Source organism: Xyrauchen texanus, chromosome 25 (assembly GCF_025860055.1).
Source record: "Xyrauchen texanus isolate HMW12.3.18 chromosome 25, RBS_HiC_50CHRs, whole genome shotgun sequence".
NCBI classification, from domain to species: Eukaryota; Metazoa; Chordata; class Actinopteri; order Cypriniformes; family Catostomidae; genus Xyrauchen; species Xyrauchen texanus.
In genome coordinates this window covers 4878108-4902272 of record NC_068300.1, presented here as the reverse complement: position 1 = coordinate 4902272, position 24165 = coordinate 4878108, and the positions used below count along the sequence as shown (strand labels likewise).

At 40.6% G+C, this 24165-nt stretch overlaps 1 protein-coding gene and 1 long non-coding RNA gene across 4 annotated transcripts in view; one reads left to right on the top strand and one right to left on the bottom strand.

Annotated features, from left to right (window-relative positions):
- LOC127618946 (uncharacterized) overlaps window positions 1-24165 on the top strand; it is a 647429-nt gene that overhangs the window by 399078 nt on the left and 224186 nt on the right. Inside the window, 1 exon segment of the mRNA XM_052091648.1 lies at window positions 3696-4500. Within this exon segment, the coding sequence (XP_051947608.1) occupies window positions 3696-4500 (805 nt within the window).
- LOC127618639 (uncharacterized) lies at window positions 21326-23480 on the bottom strand. Of its 3 annotated transcripts, none has more exons than XR_007967471.1 (3): window positions 23412-23480; window positions 21511-21696; window positions 21326-21383 (listed from the first exon to the last, which is right to left on the bottom strand). It is a non-coding gene; the product is annotated as an uncharacterized LOC127618639 (long non-coding RNA). The 3 variants fall into 3 exon arrangements; XR_007967472.1 differs by lacking the exon at window positions 23412-23480 and adding an exon at window positions 22597-22665; XR_007967470.1 differs by lacking the exon at window positions 23412-23480 and adding an exon at window positions 21782-21900.

The window sequence follows — 24165 nt, the reverse complement described above, 5'->3', positions numbered from 1 at the left end:
ACATTTTGAGGTGCAGGGGGGCGGCTAAGGATACCCTCTACATTAGGGCTCGTCTTATACAGTTTTAATTTCTCAGATAGTGTCAGCTGCTGTTGTTCAGCTGGTACTATTTGCCGTTTATTGCTTCGTTTTTTAAATGTTTCAAGGTGCTTGCTCCAGTAACTCAGTCTTCTCCTTGCTGCTACAGTGGGAACTGCACTTCCAAAACACAAGACTTGGCTTATCTAAGCAGTTTGCATGTCTAACCTGTTGTTCACAATGTGTGTGCTAAAGTTAGTTAAAAAAAAAACTATTACATATAACTATAACAGTTTTAAGTTGTCGTATTTATCTTTTTTGCCGTGGTATAGTCTTAATTTTTCCATTTAGATGTTTTGAAAAGGTCTTAAAAGTCTTTAAATTTGCACTTAAAAAATGTGCAGATACCCTGACCATGGTGCAGAGCTTATTTCTTTAATTTTCTTGAATCGAAGGAGGGTGACACTATCAAGAGTGCTAGAGATGACTGTATTTATATATTCTGTTATTTCATCAAGTTCTTCTGGGCTTTGGGGTTTATTGAGTGTATGAGATAGATCTGGAAGATTATTAGTGAAGCTATCTTTAGTGGTCGAAAGAATAGTTCTACCTGAACGATAGCGAGGTGTAGATTGAGTAACATTAGCTGATCACAGCATACAAGAGACGAGGTAATGATCTGAGATGTCATCGCTCTGCTGCAGAATTTCTATAGTATCAACATCAACTCCTTATGACAGAATTAAATCTAGCGTATGATTATTGCAATGAGTTGGTCCAGTTACATTTTGTGTGACTCCAAGAGAGTTGAGAATATTGATAAATGCTAATCCCAATCAGTCATTTTCATTATCTATGTGAATGTTGAAGTCACCAACAATTAAGGCTCTATCTACAGCTACTACAATATCTGATATAAAATGATCCAATTCACCAAGGAAATCAGAATAAGGCCCAGGTGATCTATATACTGTAGCAAGTGCAAAAGACGACAGTTTTTTTTATTTATATCTGATTGTCACATTAAGCATTATTAGTTCAAAAGACTTAAACTTATATCATATTATAATTTAAAACAGATGTCTTGCACTTTGTATGTAAATTGTGTTGTGTAAATCTGTTGTTTATTGTAAATTGTTATGTCTTGTCACTGTCATGACTGCTATGTTGCTTGAAACTGCACACAAGACTTTCACCTACTGTTGCTCGTGTGTACATGGTAGTATGACAAAGTGATTTGAAAAAACAAAACAAAAAAACAGTGGGTGAAAGGCTATGAGTTGCCACACAGTCATGTGTGTACAGGGAATACAGGAGTTTATTTTGTTACCCCAATTTTATGCATCCAATCACGACCTAATAAGCAGAATGGAGATTCTGGTCAAATTAATATCTTGTCTAGATGCTGCCATACTCTGCAGAAATGTGAGGAGGTCTTTAAAAAATATCGGCAAAGCGTCCTTGTCTCCCCATGCCCAGTCTATGTTGGTTCCTTTAAAGTCTTTACCTGACCTGGTTCTTCCTTCCTCTATTTGTGGCTGATCAAATTTTGTATCCAACAAAGGCACTTTATCAATTCATATCAGTTCAGTTATTTCTGGAGGTAAGGTTTTGGACAGTAGACCAGTATCTATAATCACATCCAGTCAACTGACTAAGTCGTCAGTTTCTTTAAAACATTCACGTATTGTAGGGGATACTTAACTGGGTCGGGTAATTCTTTGCATATTGCTAGTGCCTCTGTCATAGTGGAATGCTTTTATATCTGTCTGGGCACTGGATAGAAGGAAATGCAGCTACGGCGTTTTCCTTTGTTCCTGCTGCTTCTAATTTATCGTTTGTGGTTGCGATGTTACAGGGGGGTGTATGGTGTTGTTGCACTAAGAGCGCTCGCGGTGAATTCGTATGACTGTGGCGGCGGTGTACTTTTGCTATTAGGGCTGTACACAATGGCTGCCTGTTTGTGGAACTTGCCCTTGGTCCAAGACTGGTTTAATTTTATTTATTTTTTATACATCATGTGACTCTTTCATATATTTGTTATCCCATTGTGCGTTGGTCTCGCACTGCTCTCCTATGATCTGGTGGCATGAAACTCTGAAGCACTTGAGTTTACACAGAGACTAAAGATACTTTAACATTCATCTACAATTTACGTTATTACAGTTAACATTTTCATCAGAGATATGCAGTATTAAACATAATTACAATAAGAATTTTATGATCGTAATCACAATTGTGTGGTCATGTACAGTACTATTATGCCTATGTTATAATAGTGTTAATTCAAAAGTAATTAAACTTGTTTAAATTGACTTATCATGTTCTTGATTGCATATTGGCATCGTGGTGAAAACCAGGAGCCCTGTGATCTACAACCATGCCAATAGCGGTTTTTGATTCTATTTATCTAATGGAAATGTTATTACTTGAGTGCCAAGTTGCACTTGCATTTTATCAATTTGAACTATCGAGGTGTGACTGTAACCATGCACATATCCCATGTATGTATCAGAACTTAAATATATATTGTAATCTAAAAATGTCATAACTTAATCAGATTTGCAAACGCGGATGCAGACTATAATCTTATTTCCCTAGGACTTTATCCCGGCCTCTTCCCACCTTAGTGAGGATATGTTAAACTGCAACAGTAAATCTGAGGTATTCTACCTCCTTTCTGTATCTCCCAGAGTTAGAGCTCCCTTTCCAGGGGCACATTGATGCAGAGAAACACTTTTTCTAAAATTTTGAATCATGTATAGTGAACTGCAACACCACAGTATTACCGTGTTAGTAAAATAAGGTATTACCTTCCTGTATTCCTAATAGGGCAAAACGTCTCTTGAAAAAGAGGTACCCTAACACAGCGCAAAAATGGAATCTATGTTTTACTCGATGTCTCTGCAGACAGGAATATTGTCAAATAAATAGATTGACCTTACCTGTCTGGAGAAATCCCGGACGAGCCCCCAAAAGTGTAAAAAAAAAAACATGTAGTTTACTTGGTAAGGATTGGTTTTCTTTGGTCCCTCTATCAATAGTTTGTCTCAGTCTGAGTGTATCAGTTCCTTCTCTTGTTGTTTATTGTTCAAGCACATCTTTGTATTTCATTCAGTAAAGCAGTATAAACCAATAGAATTTATCAGAATAGTTTCTTCACCGTATGTGGGTTGACCTAGTTTAACATAGTGGACTACACAATAGCAGAATAGTTTCTTCCACAAAAGAGAAACCAGTAAGAAAGAGAAAAGCAAGAAAGAAACATCTTGTTCAGCAGTTAGTCTTATGCAAAAGTACAATGTCTCATATAATCTAATATCTCACATGTTAATTGATATACCATGTAGTTTATCCAATTAAATTGTGTAATTTTATAGATATTTGACAGCCCTAGTAAATATATACTTATATATAAATTACACGGCAAAAAACATCTTGACCTTTGTTGTATTCTGCCATAAATTGCATTAGGGTTCAATTTCTTTTTTACATTTGTCCCTCTTCAACTGATTTTTGTCAATTTACTTTTGTTCATTGTAGAGCTGATGGAAGTGAAAGAGGAAAGTCAAGAACCGATTGAAGTGGAGGAGAAACCTCGTGATTTCAAAATTGGGGAAAAATCTTTGAGTGACACAAAAAAGCCTAAAATAAAAGCAGCCAATAAATATTTAACCTGCTCTCAGTGTGGAAAGAGTTTAACATGTAATAAAGATCTTAATATACACATGAGAATTCATACTGGAGAGAAACCTTACAAGTGCTCACACTGTGGAAAGAGTTTCACTCATTTAAATTCCCTGAAAATACATGAGAGAATTCACACTGGAGAAAAACCTTACAAGTGCTCACACTGTGGAAAGAGATTCACTCAGTCACAAGAACTAAAAAAACATGAGAGAATTCATACTGGAGAAAAACCTTACAAGTGCTCACACTGTGAAAAGAGTTTCACTCAGTCACAACACCTGAAAACACATGAGAGAAATCATACTGGAGAAAAACTTTACAAGTGCTTACACTGTGAAAAGAGTTTCACTCAGTCACAACACCTGAAAACACATGAGAGAAATCATACTGGAGAAAAACCTTACAAGTGCTCACACTGTGGAAAGAGTTTCACTGTGTTATATCACCTGAAAACACATGAGAGAATTCATACTGGAGAAAAACCTTACAAGTGCTCACACTGTGAAACGAGTTTCACTCAGTCACAAGACCTAAAAAAACATGAGAGAATTCATACTGGAGAAAAACCTTACAAGTGCTCACACTGTGAAACGAGTTTCACTCAGTCACAAGACCTAAAAACACATGAGAGAATTCATACTGGAGAAAAACCTTACAAGTGCTCACACTGTGAAAAGAGTTTCACTCGGTTAAATTCCCTGAAAAAACATGAGAGAATTCATACTGGAGAAAAACCTTACAAGTGCTCACACTGTGGAAAGAGTTTCAATCAGTCAGTCAACCTGAAAACACATGAGAGAATTCATACTGGAAAAAAACCTTACAAGTGCTCACACTGAAAAGAGTTTCACTCAGTTAAAATACCTAAAAAGTCATAAGAGAATTCATGCAGGATAGTCTTGTCAAATTATTGTGGTGATGACTCTCCACCAGAAGATGGCAGCACCTGCAATCATTAGACTACATGCCCGTATTGGTGGTGTGATTTTGTACAACTTGCATCTTGAGAACATTTTATGTATGTACTGGATTGTTGTTCTTGTGTTCCAGATGATCAGGTGCTGATGTGAACAGAACCCAACTAAATGACCTGCGTGAAGTTGGCCCCCCACCCAATGCAAAACTTCGGCAAAATAGTCTCTATCGTTTGTGCTGTAAAAATTTTCGTTTTTGCTGCTTTGGTTTTTTAGATATTAAAAGAATATTTATAGGTCATTCTGAGGTCACTCAGCCCCCCGCATGCTCCAAATTCACCCCAAATTGTCTCGTTTGTTTGTGCTGGTTTGTGCCGCTAAAAGTTTCGTTTGTGCTGCTTCGGATTTTTTTATATTAGACATTGAATTATAGGCGATGACGTCACCAGCCCCCACATGCCCTAAATTCACCCAAAATAGTCTCAGTCGTTTGTGCTGTAAAAAGTTTTGTTTGTGCTGCTTCGGATTTTTAAATATTAGACATTGAATTACAGGCGAATTATAAATGCTGATATTTATTGAATACAATATTGACAGAATAAAATAGATCACTTAATGGTCACAAAAATCATAGGTTAGTAGCAGTCTCGGTCATTATTGTAGAATAATCATTTTTAGATGGTAGAATAATAATTTTTAGATGTTATATTTTTCATATTTCTTGTGTTCTCTTTTTGCTCTTTTGATTTGATTTTTTGATTTCTTGGGTCTCCTCCTGCCTGATAATAGCAGTACAGAGGGCTGGCAGTTGATTAGAAAGGGTGTAAAAAGGAGAGAAGGAAAAAGAGGAAAAATTACAATAGATAAAAAGTCAAATAAATTAACCTCATGTTTTACTTTCATGCACTGGGCAGGAGAAGTAATTGCAACAGGTCAAGAGTGTTGTGGAAAAAACCTGGAGCAGTGATTTGATAACCCTGAGGAGTGACATTATTTGGATACAAAATAATCCGTGTGGACTGGGACCAGAAGAGGAACCAACAAAGCCACCAAGCAGAACACAAACAAAAGTAGCAGTATTAAAATATCTAGGAAGAAGGAAATTCCTCAACCCAGAAAAAGTCCAGGGGAAGTCAGGGGTCGGATACTTTTAGTGGTCCTCGTCTGACCAGCCTGGTGAAGATTAGCATAGCAGAATAGAACACTCTGGGGTTAAAGAGGTACTGAATTATTGTAAAAGAAAACAGAGGGATAGTAAAATGGCACCGACACCAATAGATCAGATATGCATGGAGTTTCCAACATATAGAGAGGTGATAAAAGAGATGTCTAGGAAATGGGAAGGAAGAACAAAGGGGCTGAACACAAAGTGGCCAGCAGAGGGGACAGTTGATGTAGGGATATGTAGAGAAATGGAAGCATTGATAAAAAATCATAAACCAAAAGATAAGAGCCAGAAGAGGATAATGAAACGAGATAGGGAACTAACAATGCTCCATATGTTCAAGACCAAGGGGATAGAAATAATAAAACAGGAAAGGGAAGGAAAAAAGGTGGATGAAGAAAAAGGAGAAAGACCCCCTCCCTATGCACCAACAATGGAGACGAAAGGGAATTTGCAAATGCATATGATGGAGTTTAAGGGGGAAGTACACATGGCTGGAGAAATAGAAGTCACTGAGAAAGTGCCAATAGAGTCAGAAGAAGAACCAGCAAATCTATACCCAGACATTAAACTGAGAGGAACTACGAGCCACAATAATGGGGAAGCAGTGGGATCAGAACAAGACAGCACAAAGGGTCTATGGAATCCAAGTCAAAGGTGGGAAGGGCCAGAAGGATCAGATCGAGAAATGCGCCAAGAGATGTTAACTCAACGAAGAATAAAGGAAGAATTAAACAAACACAGGAAGCAATAATGGAAGGAATAAAAGGGTATGCGGAACAACAGAACAAAGAACAAAGAAAACAACAAGAGCAAGAAAGTACATCTGAAGATGACGATCAAATAGAGACAGATGACGGCATGACAATATCATCAAGAGTGAAAGAAAGTGTGAAAAAGCAGCGGAAGATGAGAGAAGATGTGACCAGCATCAGGGCCAAGTCACAGGAACTATCGGACTCCATGAGAAAGGAAAAAGAGATGCTGGAAAACATGAGAAGGTCAACAAGAAGAAGAGAGCATGTCGCTCCAGACATAAACACCCTGGGACGTCGGACAAAAGGAAAGATGAAACAGGTTACAGGACGACTTTATCTTGAAGACATGCCAGAAAAGACTAAGCAAACATGGCAGAGAATGACAGGAAGAATGGTCAGAACTGATGTGGAATCTGATGGAGGGGATGATGAAGAATGGCCAGATGAAGAGGAAGTGGGAAGATCAGTTAGACGACATAACAGGACGATATCATCACAGTGTCCTATTATGATGAAGGGACAGTATGACTGCTATGTGCCATGGGCCAACCATGATCTTGAAGGATTACTGGCAGCCCTCCCTGACATATATGAAGGAGCAGGAAGGTGGATTAGAGATGTTGAGGAGCGAGCAGTAGGAACTCAGCTGGCCCTGGGAGACATTAAAGTACTTCTTGCAAGATGCATTGGAGGAGGCAAAATGGCGGAAATACTCAAAAAAGCCAAAGTGGGAAATGCAGCAGATACCACAAAGTATGATGAGATACCATTCAGCAGATGCCGAAACATCATCTGGAAGGCCCTAAGAGAAGAATTTCCCACCAACCTAGACCCAAAATCAATAAAAGGAGAGCCACTGGGAACAACTGAAAACCCGAAAGCCTATATCGAACGAGAGCTAAAGAGATGGAAGCTGGAAATGGAAAAAGATCCAGAAAAGGATCCCTGGATGACAGCTGTGTTCCGAACGGCTATAATAGAGGCTATGCCTACACCAGTAAAGGACAAGCTGGAACACGTGGTGGGGTTAACTACTAAGACACAGAAAGAGTTCTGTGCCCATGTGGTACATGCAGTGGAACAACACAGACGGAATGAAGAAAAACTAAAGCAACAAGAAAGGGACATACGTAAGAAACTGGAACAGTTGCAACTGGAGGAACTAACAGGAAACAAGAAAAGAATTCAAGCAGCAGTAAAAGGAAAAGATGCACCAACCTCTGTAATGGTGCCAGTAAATACAGCATTACAAATTCCGATCAGTGCACAGGCTCAGATGACCTCAAGTGAAACAGTTACACCTATGGTTCCCGGCGTACCACCTGTGCCCATGTATCAACCTGTACCAACAATCCAGGTAGCACCAATGGCTCCTGTACCAAGTGCTCAAAACCAGATACCCATGCAGAGTCAGGTGATGCAGCAGCCCATGCCGACTGTGATATATCATTTCCCCGATCAAATGAACAGAAGATGGAATCGACAGTATCAAGGGGGAAGAGGAAGAGGACGAGGAAGACAGAATTATAATAATGGCCCAACAAATGCATGTTGGGGGTGTAACCAAGTGGGACACCGAAAAAGCGAATGTCCTATGAACCCCTGGCCACAAACACACCAGGCAGACACCAGCAACTGGCAACAGGACCCTCAGCAGCAGCAGGCCCCAGGTCCCGTCAATCCATGGCCCGGACCACCACAAGGTTACTAGGGATGCCCAGAGAATCCTACGGGGAGGGGTCAGCTTCCAATGATATCAACTGATGCTGATCAAGAACCAATAATGAAGGTTAAGATAGAGGGCAAAGTAACACCGGTTATGTTAGATACTGGAGCCACTTTTACATGTATAAGTCCAAGTTATGCCTCTCACCTCCCCCGGTCTGGAAAATATGTAAAGACAGTAGGATTCTCGAGACAAACGCAGTTGATTCCAATGACGGCTCCAGTAAACATAGAAGTAAAAGGAAAAGCAGTAAACATCCCAATCTTGATATCAGAAAATACACCAGTGAACTTATTGGGAAGAGACGCTATATGTAAAATGAACTTACAGATATGGTGCACTCCAGAAGGGATCTACATTGATGACAGAGGGGTGAAACAAATGACAGTGACAAAACAACCTGACCCTGAATGTCCGCAAGCAAACGTATATTGGCTGGGAGATCTAGGACAGTGTTTCTCAACCTTTTTGGAGTATTGGACCCCCATAATATCTGAAACCAGCCTCATGGACCCCCCTACCCCTGTTCTCACCCGCCATCCACTGTTTTCTTTCCAATCACAATGATTTTCACAGTTAAACGCTATGAATGCAATATCAGTGAATGCAAGTTAAGTAAATAATCATTTTTTTTAATGACTGGCAACTAGAATGAATCGCATCTGGCCATTTAATTTGATTGCATTGAAACGGCACAACACATTACACAATCACAACAACATTGTCAATTTCAGAACAATATTCTACTGCATTCTGTAAAACATCACATGTCCATTAATGTCCAATTTGAGATTAATATTTTAACAACATCCATTTGAATGTTACTTTCTTTTGTAAACTTCTTTTGTAAACACACTTAATACTAAAATTTCATTCTACTGCATTACAATTACACAACACATGCTTCATATACAACCAATTCTTTGGAACAATATTCTCTTTCAACACATGGAACAGTTTCAACACTGCCATCTATGTAATTTGACTTTAACTTTTTAACATGTCCATCTGAATGTTATTTTACTTGAATCTTTTGTTTAATGTGAAATTTGCACCTGTTTATCACAAATAAGCTTGTGCATCCTGGGGTGAAGTGTAGCAACAGCAGCAATAAGGTTCCTCTCCAAGCTGAGTCTGTTTCTCTGTTTTGTCTTTATGTGTGCCATGGCTGAAAATGTGACCTCACACAAATAGGTTGATCCAAAAGGCAGCAGTTCATACAGAGCATGTTTCCCAACATCAGGGTACTCCTTTTCAACATTGCACCAAAACTGTGTCAGTGATGTTTCTGAAAACATTATTTTCAAACCCCTATCTGAGGACACATCAATAAGTCTTTCCTGGAGAGTAACAGGAACGGTCTGGGTGCAGGTAGCCACAAAAGGGTTCCTTATCCAGTCAAGTGCAGAATTATGAACCTCAATGTCAGGAAAATATGATCTGAACTCAGAGGAAAGTTTGTCCAAGTGTGCCTGTACTGTCTGCAGAATGCTCACTTTTTCAGCTCTCACATTAACAAGGCACATGTCCAGCTGAGGGAAACTACTGACATCCCCATTCTGGCATTTCCGACACCAGAGCTCAATTTTCTTCATGAACCCTGAAACTCGATCATACAGGTGTAGGACAGTTGTGTCTTTACCTTGCAATTCCAAGTTCAAGTCATTCAGCCTGCTGAAAACATCTGCCAGGTAAGCTAAATATGCCAGCCAGCTGTTGTTCTTCAGCAGTGGTGCAAGTGAATGCAAGTGCTCAGAGAGAAAGTCACTGACTTGATCCCGTAACTCAAACAGTCTCTGGAGTGTTTTTCCCCTTGAGAGCCAGCGTATATCAGTGTGAAGCAACAATTGCTGGTGTTCAGAATTTGCTCCATCACATAGTTTTTCAAACAGTCTGGCATTTAGAGGTCGGGATTTGATGAAGTTTATGATTTTAACAGCATCATTAAGGACTTCGTGTAATTTGGGGCACATACGTTTTGAAGCTAAAGCTTCCCTGTGAATTATGCAGTGAACTGTCTTAATGCCAGGGTTTACCTGTTTTAGCGTGCGAGGAATCCACGGGTGCGCCCGTCATTGATGCTGCACCGTCCGTGCAGATATGTGAGCAGCGCTGCCAGTTCAACGAGTGCTCCGTGAAAAAGAATCCACAACATTAAAAACATCCTCGCCGGTGGTTCTGGCCAGCATTGGCTTGCAGAATAGAATATGTTCGGTGATATTATCTGTGTCCTTGAAGCGAACAAACGCTACCAGTTGTGATTTGCCACTAACGTCAGTTGACTCGTCTAATTGTAAAGCAAAACAGTCAGACCGCTTTAATTTCTCCACCACTTGCGCAAGGATATCCGCAGACATATCATCAATCCGACGGCATACAGTGTCGTTGGATAAAGGCACCGTTTTAATTGCATCTGCTGCCTTCTTGTCTAACATTGTTTCTGCTAGGATGGCAGCTGCTGGCACAATTAATTCCTCAGCAACTGAGTATGGTTTTTTCGATCTGACTACAAGCAAAGATACCTCATATGAAGCAAGCAGGGAAGAACTGGTCATCTGTGTTGCCTCTTTTAGTGTGTCTTGACTTTTCCGAAATTCAGAAAGTTTTCTGTAGAAAAAGTCTGCAGATTTACCTATATATGAAGCATGTCTCGTTGTCAGATGTCGCTGTAAATGGGATGGTTTCATTGCGTGGTTGGACAGGACCTCACCACACAGAAAACATAATGGCTGTGGAGGCTCAGTCGTTGTTGTGGTAAACCCAAACATTTTGTAACTGTCTTGATATTGACGTGCTTTTGTTCTGTCCTTTTAATTCAGCTTTTCTGGTGGGCTGGAATTTACTTGTCTTGTGTCAGACCCGCTGGTAGATGGCCCATCATTTTTTTTAAGCCACCTGTCCATGATTGCTGCTCTCCCCTATGCGACAGTTCTCTAACTGAAATCAACGCGCTGTAAACTGGCTAAATTGAGTAAAATGGCGGCAAATCGTGGCAAAAATAAAAACGCACATGAGGTCATTTAAAATAATTTGTAATTTCAACCTTAATTCTGGTTTTAGTAATACTAAAGTAAACAATAAATCTAAAAAATAAATTTAGGATATTTTAAAAATATATATTTTTAAATGTTTTTTCGGACCCCCTGCAATAATGTCACGGACCACTAGGGGTCCGCGTACCCCCGGTTGAGAAACACTGATCTAGGAGAAGACGTGAACAACACAATAGACAAGTGGGGAAAATATATTAAGGCACAGTTAGGAGATCCAAATGTGCCTGGAGCAGAGCATCATTGTACATTAATGTATGATGAAACAAGAAACCCAGAATTGGAGGAAAAGTGGCTGAATGGAACAAAACAACAAGAAATCACCTTGACATCAAAATATATAGTAATTGGACAGGAGGGAGCAGCACTCAAGATAGAGAATAATGACTTTATAGACAAATGGTTTCAGATACCAGAATCTGTTCCACATGTGACAATCTATGTGAGCAAAGGAAGGGAACAAAAAGATTTAGGACAAATGATGAAAAGGGCAGAGAGGGTACAATGGAAAGGGACAGAGAATCCTCTTATCATGGAATCACCAGATAGAACATTTCTAAAGATCATATGTGCTACCCAAATGATAGGAACACCTAAGGTAGTAGTTATTTCACCTGCTGAAAAACTAGACTCAAATATGGTAGAGCTAATGGCAGAAATGGAAAAAGTAGTGCCAGTAAAACTGTGGTCACGACATGACACAGATGTGGGGTTAGTACTATCCGCAAATCCAATCCAGATAAAAGTAAAACCAGGAACCCAACCTCCACGGAAACAGCAGTACCCACTTAAGCCAGAGGCAACATTGGGGATTAAAAGTACTATTGAAGGGCTACTTAAAGCAGGAGTACTAATAGAAACATCAAGCTGTTGTAATACACCTATACTACCAGTAGCAAAGGCAAATAAAGTAAAGTGGCGATTAGTACATGATTTGAGGGCAGTTAATGAAGTAGTAGAGGATTGGCCTGCAGAAGTACCCAATCCGCATACTCTGCTGACTAATGTTCCCCCTGCTGCTAATTATTTCACTGTAATTGACTTGTGTTCTGCCTTTTTCAGTATTCCTTTAGCAGAGGAAAGCAGACAGCTCTTTGCATTCACCTATCAAGGTAAACAATTCACGTACACACGACTACCACAAGGCTTCAAGCACTCACCTCATGTGTTCAATCAGGTATTAAAAACAGACTTAGAGGATCTAAGAATAGACAGCACATTGATCCAGTATGTGGATGACTTATTGATCTGCTCACCAACACTGGAGCAGTGCCATCAGGATACTATTAAGGTCCTTACTAAACTGGCTGAAGGGGGTCATAAGGTATCAAAAGATAAGTTACAGTACTGTTTACCCCAGGTAGAGTATCTGGGACGAATCATTGCACATCAGACTAAAGCAATATCACCAAGTCAGTTGGAGGGCATAAGTAAAGCGCCACAACCACAAACAGTGGGGCAAATGATGACCTTTTTAGGAATGACAGGATTTAGTTCAGATTGGATAGAAGACTATGCTATGAAAACAAAGACCCTGCGAGAACTAATGAAGCAAACAGGACAGCAAAGTCTTAGAAGTAGGCTAACCTGGGGTGCGGATGCACTGGTAGCATTTGAATCACTGAAAAAGGAACTGCAAACAGCACCTGCACTAGCAAGCCCGGACTACACTAAGCCGTTTCATTTGTATGTAGCGGATAGAAAAAGTGGTTATGCATCAGCAGTGCTGATGTAGGAACTGTGTAGTGGAAGGCGAAAACAACCCATAGCATATTATAGCACAAAATTGGACAGTGTAGCCCAAGGATACCCGCCATGCTATCAGGGATTGGCTGCAGTTTATTTTGCGTATGAAAAAGCCTCCACAATAACTATGGGATATCCAGTGGTGATCTACACTCACCATAAGATAATAGAGCTAATAGAGAATGGGAAATTTGTACTAACACAGGCAAGATGTTTAGCATATTCAACACTGCTGACATACCCCGATGTAACTATAAAGAGATGTACCACTGTAAATCCAGCAAACTATATTCCCTTGGAGGATGAAGGAACACCACATGACTGTGTGGCAAATTCCTTAGCGTTTACGCGGTTGAGGCCTGACCTGGAATCAATACCAATGGTTGAGGCAGAAATAGAATACTTTGTCGATGGATCTTGTTTTAAGGACCATTTGGGAAATCATACTGGGTTTGCTGTGGTAAAAAAGCAGGGATATTCTTTTGTGCCAATTGTGGTTCAGCATTGCGAACAGCCATGCTCAGCACAATTGGCAGAATTAAAAGCATTGACCAAAGCCTGTCTACTCGCAAAAGATCAAAAAGTAAATGTATATACAGACTCTGCATATGCGCATGGAGTGTGTCATTTGTTTGGTGCAGTGTGGAAACAGAGAGGGTTCAAAAAGAGTGATGGAACACCAATCCAGCATAAAGACCAAATAATCAGATTAATTTCAGCAATGATGAGTCCAAAAAGGTTGGCTATAGTAAAATGCCAGGCACATAAAAAAGGCAAGGATTTTGTTATTAGAGGAAATAATGCTGCGGACGAACATGCCCGAGAAGCTTCAGGATGCAAAGTAGCAATAATGGCACCACAAGTGATATTACAGGTCCAGCCAAGTTTGGCAGATATAGCACGGATGCAGCTTCAAGCTGGCCCACCTGAATTAGCACAATGGCAGCAGAGGGGGGCGACAAGGGACGTTAATGGAATGTGGAGATCACATGAGGGGCAGATATTGTGCTTACCTTGCTGCACCAAATACGGAAACAGCTGAAGGATATGAAGCAGACCAACAGATGCATCCATGGGATGCAATATTGTCGGAGGCAGAGGAAAGGTTGGGGGATGAAGGAGGTACTGTGGATAATGATATTGATGATGTATTTGGGACAGGTGTTTCCCCCGATACAGGGCCTACCGGGGAAGCAGCGCAAGAAGACCCAGACTCACCCGGTGAAGGACCGTCAGAGCGGCCATGGTATGATGACTTCCATACAATTGACACCTCAGACCTTATGTCCTTTTTCCCACAATGAACAAGAACCAGATGTTATAGAACAAAAAATCAGGCAGAAGAGGGCCTCTGGAGCAGGCCAGCTGACAGTCTTGCCTGGGCCCGGGACAAGATAATCTTAGATGGGCCCCCCCATGCCCAGATCTCTCCTTTTCCCTTGCTCTTCCTCTCCTGTTCCCCTCCTCCGCTCTTCCTCTCCTGTTCCTCTCCTCTGCTCTTCCTCTCCTGTTCCCCTCCTCTGCTCTTCCTCTCCTGTTCCCCTCCTCTGCTCTTCCTCTCCTGTTCCCCTCCTCTGCTCTTCAGCCGGCTTTTTATTTCTCATCTCCATAAATATATCTAGTAGTAAAGCTAATGCAAGGGCTAGAAATCAATGAATTCTTTGCTAATACTTCCTCGTCATCATGGAGAGCGCAGTTCGCCACCGCTTTCTCCTTTCCTCTGCTCTCCGTGGCGTCTGTCGTTGCTATGCAACAATGAACTTGCGCGCCTGTAAAACGAGCGCCGCGTCGCTATTATGAGCTAATATCCAAAATATTTCCATATGTGTCTCTTTCCTCCTTTCTTATCAACAAGTGGATTTACAGCCACCACATCAGCAGCACCGCCGGTCGCAATGTCTCAGCACTTTTATGAAGAGGACGCAACTGCACGCTGCCGGGCATGCACGCGCATCAAGTACCGGGTTTGAGAAAACCTGGTACTGTGGCGTGACGTTTAAAACAAAATTAGTACCGACTTGGTACCGAAGTACCGGGTCTTTGACAACACTCATAAACGTTGGCTGCGCTGTTTCTTACCTTGCTCTACGTTGATTTTACTAACGTTAGTTCCAGCTTCTCCGTCACCACCTTTTTAAAATATTTGTTTAGGACATCTCGAAGGCCTCTATTTTCTTCTTCCTTCTTCTCTTTTCTTTTCTTTTCTGAGCACCAGACTTGTGCTGACCGGACATTTTGATCGTAACGTTAGCCTACTGAACTTCAAATCAAATGACAACATCAAATTTTGATCAGTGGCCAAACCATTTTTGTTTTGGGGGTGGGCGGGGGTTCTTGACCACTATTTCAAGGACAATTAGGAAGAAAACAAATAAAAAGCTTTTATGTAACTCAAATATTAGATATTTTTTCCACAAATATGCCTATTTTATTTAATTTTTAACAATTATTCCATAATTTAATGAGGGCCCAGTTCTGGGCCCCCCCCCTACCCTGGGCCCGGGACAACAGACCCGTTTGTCCCCCCCTGTCGGCGGGCCTGCTCTGGAGCATTGAACGAAGGTGACACAAAAAAGGATAAAATCTGGATTAGCAATTTATCAAAGCAATATCAACCGAATAGTCAGCCAAGCATAGTTAACCAAAGCAAGACAAGGCCGTTGGATTTAATATATGATTGGGAACCCATAGAGACAGCAGGAGTAGAAGAACTATTACAACATGCAAATCAAAATGACTGGTATAAATGGGCCAAATATACGGTTAAGCAGGCAGAAATGACAAACTGTGTAATGTGCTCACCCTCACCGTTGAAGAAGTTGACAGTAGTTCCTAATCAGTATGATTACAGACACTGCGCCAAGTATTATGCCAAAAATTGTGGGACTACAGGAAGAACAGTGTTCTGCCCAGTGGAATGTTTGGCATTTCTAGGTCATCCAGAATATGAAAAGTATAGTAAACTGATAGGGTGGGGAGATGAATGTAGAAAATTAGACATACGTGTGGATAATGAGAAAAAAGAAAGCCCATCATCATATACAATAAATCGACAACTGGAGTATGAATGCTTTAACAGAAGTAGAGGAAAAACGAATGTAGGACAGTTTAAGGGCAATTGCGCAGTAATATGGCATTTAGACGAGGAAATGTTTTCCAACAATAATGTAATCAGATTTGGGGGACCACATTATGCAACAGCGACATTAGGACAGAACTTTACTGCAAATATAACTCCAGGATGCTTAGGTGTAGTTGCGGGCCATTGCCTTACAGGATGCGAAAATCAAACCTTAGTATCTCCTTCGATGAAGATTCATCAGGAACAAACAGAAACTATAGCAGACTACTTTTGGTTATGTGGGGGAGGTCAATTGAAAACTGCACTACCTAAAAACTGGAAAGGGCTGTGCGCTAGAGTAAGACTAATACAAGAGGTAACTATTGTAGAGTGGGACCTCTCTGAAATCCAAGCTGCACCAAAACCTTTCGTACAACAACAGGCAAGGGTGAAAAGAGCGTACTCCCCAGATCCGGATGTTTATTTGGATGCAATTGGTCAACCAAAGGGAATACCACAACAATTTAAAGCTAGGAATGAAATTAAATCAGGCTTTGAGTCAATATTTGTATGGATAACGGCCAACAAAAATTTGGAGTGGATTAATTATATTTACTATAACCAACAGAGGTTTATAAACCATACTGATGAGGCATTGGAGGCATTAGGAACCCAATTAGCAGCAACTAGCAAAATGGCTTGGCAGAATCGTCAGGCACTAAATTGGTTACTGGCGGATAGAGGAGGAGTATGTGTTATGTTCGAGCAGATTGCTGTACTTACATCCCGAATAATACATCCCCAGAAGGAGCTTTTACACAGGCAATGAAGAAACTGCATGACCTGAGAAAGGAAGTTAAAACTAATGCAGGAAGGGACCAGATGTTTGGCCAATGGTTCGATGATCTTTTTGGATCATGGAAGTTGGGATTGATGAAACTAGGTATAATAATCGTTATAGGGCTCACCCTATTTGCATTGTTGTTTTGCTGTGTCATACCAGTTCTAAGATCAATAATGGCTAGAACAGTGGCTAAACAGATGGTGACTGTCTCAATGATGGCACCGGGCCCAGGGTTGGAAACTAGATTTTGTACCATTGGCCCAGGATTGGATGAACTTGATGAGATTTACTAAGAGTTAATCAAGAACTAACACAAATGTGGGGAATTTTTCTTTTTAACTATTTTTCTCATGTTTTTGCTAGTAAGGGAGATAGCATGACTATTGTACTTTCATTTTACATAACAGATTAGATAGCATCTCAAGAAAGGAGTTAGAGGGTGTTTTGTTTGTTATTTTTGACTTATTTCCCTACTATCAATGTAACCAATTACTTATTACTTATTACTCATTGACGGCGTATATCTTTAGTACATTGTATCTCACTAAATTGAAGTAGCATTTTTGATGACTGTGTTTAAACATAATCTAAAGCTGTAGTTATTGCCAAGAGAAGACATGGGAGCGCACTGTCTGAAGCAAGGAGCGACGAGCACCTCAGTGCTTGGCTGCAAGAGCAAATAGACTCAACTGGTGGTTTAAAAACCCGCTGTCTGCTCCAACACACCTCCAGATAGCGCTCCAGGCTACCGGAATTGTCTGTGAGTTCCTCTGGCAACGAAGGATGCAGTTAGTGTTGAGGGAGGAATATATTATATATCTTATATATCTTTTCTTTTTATATATATATATACCTTTTCTTTTTATATATCTTTTCTTTTTTTGAATAATCAATTGTACTCTACATAACGCAAGGCTTTCAAGTTGCATGCACATGCTTATTACATATAAGGAGATTTGTTTCTGCTCCCACCCCATTACTGACAATAGGTAAGAGGATTGGAATCTTTTACTTCCTTCTAGCTGATTGTGAAGGGAGAGGTTTGGTTCACAATCCTGCAGAGTATGGCCCCATCAGCACGGTATTGATAACTTAGTGCGTAGCCTATTTTGGCTACTGTTGTATTGAATTGGCTGGCTTATGTGGCTATACTGTGGTTTGAGGGACTTAGTATGTGGGACTTTTAGTCCCAGAGGGGGGAATATATTGTAGAATAATCATTTTTAGATGGTAGAATAATCATTTTTAGATGTTATATAGTTCATATTTCTTGTGTTCTCTTTTTGCTCTGACAATGTGCTAGTGTTGCAGTATGTGCGCAAACGGGGTCACCTCAAGTGAAGAGTATTGTATTTTCAATCAGTGTTAATGATAAAACATATGTTCAAAGGTCACCTTAAGTGTTGTATGTGTAAGATTAAGTGGACGTTAGACCCACCAGCTGTATGGCCGATGTACATTTTTGCTGATGTATGTTCTTTCATATATGATGTTTTTAAAAAAATAGAAAGAGGGGGACTTTTCCACCAATATTTACCTAAAGTAAGAACTAAAACATATTGGTGGTGAAGGATGAGGACGGGTAGATATCCCATTGGACAGAGATAAGAAGAAGAACGATAACATAAGGTATATAACTGGGACCTTAAGGGAATAGAGTCAGGACAGACAGCTGACTGGACTCATGTTTGTTGATTCTCAATAAACTGCAACTTTGGCATCTGGAACTCAAGACTCTGAGAGTTTTCTTCAACTTAGAGAGATTCATCGCAATATTCCAGGACATCATTCTGATTACTATATATTAGGCTACTTTATTATATATTTCTAAAATAGGTCTATCTAGTTTTGTGTGTAGTCCTTACGATTTATGAGCAGTCTTGGGTTTGTTATTTCAGTGTCTTGCCAAAATGTTGGATGAAGATGTTTTAATACAACAACAACTCCTTATCAATGTTTTTGTAGTCGCTATGGTGTTTATTAAAACCCGTATTGTTGTTCAGACAGCAGCAGCTCAATATTCATCTGGTGTCTGTCGGACTTTGTCACTCACTTTCACTCAGCTCTGGGCACGAGAACAAAAGTGCAAATCTCCTCAATGTGAACACACTTCAGTAGAATTTCTGTCCAGACTAATCATCACAGCATTTGTTCAATAAACAATTTTTCAATAAACAATCTTTACTTCATTCACTGGTGTTTCCTGATTGAACTTTTTATTTATTTACATGGAGTATCACCTGCTACACTTCACTGCCACCACTAGGCGCAAGTGACACTTCTGTTCAAGATGCTCTTGTGGAAATTAGTGTAGAGCAAGTAGAGAAAAAGTCGACATAAATCAAACTAAAAACGTCGTTACTAAATCAAATTTCTGGCCAATGTAAGTACAATGTTTAAACACTGTCAGTTACAATATCATTTGTTAACTTCAAGAATAATGGTACAACATTCAAGAGAGCTAAGATTGTCAATGTTTATTGATCAGAAAACTCATTTCTAATACTAATACATGCTAATTAGTTTTACATGTGACCCATGTTAGTTTTTTTACTACATTGTGCATCTAGGGGTCAACATTACCATATTGGTCCTAATATAAGATACATTATCCTTATATATTAATACTATATTATATTATCCTTATATTCAGACAAATACAGTAATACATGAAAACAATTTGTATTTTTTATTTAAGTGGGTAATCATGTTTTGCTTATGCCAGATGCCCAAGAAACCAGCAGTTGACAGAGATTCCATTTTCACAGTCCTGTGTTCATCAAAAGAGGCCATAGTCCAAAATGGCAACATAGCTACTCCTAATCAGAGCATCTGGACAGAGCTTAGTAAGCAGCTAGAAAACAAGATTACTGCAAAGGCTCTATACACCTTTGTTAAATTAAATAGACACAACATCTGGACTGCTTTAGGGTTTACTCATGAATGTGATCATGAAACAAATGGCAGTAGTGATGACACTGATTTTGAGCCAGGGTCCCTTTCACCCAGACCTAAAGATTGTTGGACTTTTGATATTGAAGTTCCATTTCAGAAATGGATTGAATTCATGCCTGAAATGGTCAAATACAACAACAAGTTCTCTAAAACACAAAAAAGGGAATACACAATTTTGAAGCCTGGCATCTGGACACATGTGATAAATAATCACATTTGGCAAGAAGTGAAATGCCCCTGCACATTTTTCTTTAAAAGAGCCAAGGTCTATCCATCAGCCACGGAGAAATACATAGAAATCAGAGGCAACTGTAAAGAGTGTCGTGGCCACATTCACATAAAATGTGACAGAGAGCCTGAAATTAACAGCCCAATGGTGCTAAAGTGTTTAATTAAAAACACTGATGACTCCCTGCACACTGGCTGTTCCAAGCGTGCGATGTCTGGTAACTTGCGTGTGCAGATAGCCAAAGAACTGTGTGAGGGTAGAATGGAACCCCATGTATGGAGGGCATCAGAGGCAACAAAGCTGATGGATTTTGGAGATCCTGAGCCAAGTCATCTGCCTAATTTGGCCACCCTGCGCAAAGCAAAGCAAGAGAGAAATGATTTAGAATTAGGCGACAAGGATCCCATTGTGTCCCTGCAGATGTTAAAATACAGTGCACCGCACAGTGGTAGCATTAAAGACATTGGACTGGACAAGTTTTTCTGTCATTATTGGAGTCAAACACAAATGTATATTTACAAGTCTATATCAAAAACATCTACTAACCCCACTGTGAGTTTTGATGCAACTGGCTCAGTAGTGAGGAAACTACAGAGACCAAATGGCAAGTATGGCCATATATTTTTATATCAGGGCGTTCTGGCAGGGGATGAGAACTCAAGTGTCTCAGTGGTGAAAATGCTGTCAGAGAGACACGATGTTAATGCAATAGCACATTGGCTGACAGAATGGATACGCGCAGGTGCACCAACTCCAAAAGAGGTTGTGAGTGACTTTTCGCTGGCTTTGCTCGGAGCTCTGGTCAAAGCTTTTACTCCTCATCCTGATCTAAAGACCTACATCAATGAGTGTTGTGCTGTCTTACTCAGTAAAAAATCAGCAAAAGTGCCACCTTGTTTTGTTCGGGTTGATGTTGCACACTGCATCAAGATGATCTGCCAGTGGGACTGCTTGAAGAAAAAACCACATCGCATTAAAGATTTCTTTGTGAGGTCAATGGCACAGCTTCTCATGTCACATTCCATGGATGATGCAAAAGAGCTACTACGCAGTATTACTGTTGTGGCTCTCAGCGAAGCAGAGGGCAATGACAGTTCTGGAGCCCCCCTCATATCAGAAAGGTGCAAGAAATACCTGAAAGCCCGAATTGCAGAAGAGTGTGTCATCATTCCAGATGTAGTGGGTGATGACCTGGAAGTGGATCCATGTGACCAAACACAGACAGACCTACGACAGTGGGTAACAGACATATGTGAGGAGAGCAGGTCACTTGCTGTAGCTCATGGGGATCATGATAATATGCACTTCCTCCCTGAGATTATTCCCAATATAATCTGGCTTGCAAGTTACTTACCACTCTGGACAGGGGTAATGATCCCTCACTTTCGAAGCACCAACATCACCGCAAGTTCAGCCAATGTTGAAGCAGAGTTCAAAAACATAAAACATGGACTTTTCAAGCATGAAAACTTGCCTATTCGGGTGGATCGATTCATTGCTCGACATCTGTCCTTCATTGAAGGCAACATGCGAATTTGTTCTGCAAAACAAAAAGGTGAGGAAAAAGATGAAGACGATGCAGCTGTTGCAACAGTGATCATCACAGGAGCCAATCCACTACCCACCACAACTTGCAGTGTAGATGGGAAACCAGAAATGGATGCTTCCTGTTCTGGGAAATCTGACAATGTCACAAACATCCATCCAACAGATGAAGATGCGGTTGAAAACTGGAGAGGCCTAGCAGTTCCACCCAAAAAGAGGAAGAGGAATTCATACCTCTCTCCTTGTCCTGAATGGCTCCATGCTGATCCATCTGTGAGGGGGAAAAGACTGCGAGTGGACCTGTTGAAAAATGGAAATAATCAACAGCCTGTTAAACTCAGGAAATCAAGTATCTCTGTACTGAACACATGTGCATTTGATGCTTTTTGTCAATGCTTATGCTGTGCTTTCTGCGATAGTGTCACTTTTGAAAATATTGTTTGCGGTGAGGATTCCAACAACCTCCTCAAGCTAGTGAAATCCATCACCACAAAGGGTCTGAATGCACAGGCTTACACACAGAGGGCAGAGCTGCTCTGTGAAATATTTGAAGCTGTCCGATTGAAGACTGGTGTTCTCCAAATCGATGCACAGTGCCACATCTCCATGATCATTGAAAAGTCAAAGACAAAATGTGCATGTGTTTCCTTAACTTTCGAAGCACCAACATCACCGCAAGTTCAGCCAATGTTGAAGCAGAGTTCAAAAATATAAAACATGGACTTTTCAAGCATGAAAACTTGCCTATTCGGGTGGATCGATTCATTGCTCGACATCTGTCCTTCATTGAAGGCAACATGCGAATTTGTTCTGCAAAACAAAAAGGTGAGGAAAAAGATGAAGACGATGCAGCTGTTGCAACAGTGATCATCACAGGAGCCAATCCACTACCCACCACAACTTGCAGTGTAGATGGGAAACCAGAAATGGATGCTTCCTGTTCTGGGAAATCTGACAATGTCACAAACATCCATCCAACCGATGAAGATGCGGTTGAAAACTGGAGAGGCCTAGCAGTTCCACCCAAAAAGAGGAAGAGGAATTCATACCTCTCTCCTTGTCCTGAATGGCTCCATGCTGATCCATCTGTGAGAGGGAAAAGACTGCGAGTGGACCTGTTGAAAAATGGAAATAATCAACAGCCTGTTAAACTCAGGAAATCAAGAATCTCTGTACTGAACACATGTGCATTTGATGCTTTTTGTCAATGCTTATGCTGTGCTTTCTGCGATAGTGTCACTTTTGAAAATATTGTTTGCGGTGAGGATTCCAACAACCTCCTCAAACTAGTGAAATCCATCACCACAAAGGGTCTGAATGCACAGGCTTACACACAGAGGGCAGAGCTGCTCTGTGAAATATTTGAAGCTGTCCGATTGAAGACTGGTGCTCTCCAAATTGATGCACAGTGCCACATCTCCATGATCATTGAAAAGTCAAAGACAAAACATGCATGTGTTTCCTTAACTTTCGAAGCACCAACATCACCGCAAGTTCAGCCAATGTTGAAGCAGAGTTCAAAAACATAAAACATGGACTTTTCAAGCATGAAAACTTGCCTATTCGGGTGGATCGATTCATTGCTCGACATCTGTCCTTCATTGAAGGTAACATGCGAATTTGTTCTGCAAAACAAAAAGGTGAGGAAAAAGATGAAGACGATGCAGCTGTTGCAACAGTGATCATCACAGGAGCCAATCCACTACCCACCACAACTTGCAGTGTAGATGGGAAACCAGAAATGGATGCTTCCTGTTCTGGGAAATCTGACAATGTCACAAACATCCATCCAACAGATGAAGATGTGGTTGAAAACTGGAGAGGCCTAGCAGTTCCACCCAAAAAGAGGAAGAGGAATTCATACCTCTCTCCTTGTCCTGAATGGCTCCATGCTGATCCATCTGTGAGGGGGAAAAGACTGCGAGTGGACCTGTTGAAAAATGGAAATAATCAACAGCCTGTTAAACTCAGGAAATCAAGAATCTCTGTACTGAACACATGTGCATTTGATGCTTTTTGTCAATGCTTATGCTGTGCTTTCTGCAATAGTGTCACTTTTGAAAATATTGTTTGCGGTGAGGATTCCAACAACCTCCTCAAGCTAGTGAAATCCATCACCACAAAGGGTCTGAGTGCACAGGCTTACACACAGAGGGCAGAGCTGCTCTGTGAAATATTTGAAGCTGTCTGATTGAAGACTGGTGCTCTCCAAATCGATGCACAGTGCCACATCTCCATGATCATTGAAAAGTCAAAGACAAAACGTGCATGTGTTTCCTTAAGAAAACAGTGCTCCTCACAGTATTGTGGTCTCAGCACACAAGTCACCTGGGAAGTTCCATTTATTTGTACTTCTGTTGCTGTACTGCAGGCTTCTGGCATGGCTCATCTTCAGACCGCAGTGGAAGAAGGCCTTACCCTTCCGGAATCCCCCTGCCTCAGGCCAATACAAAGTCCCTCACAG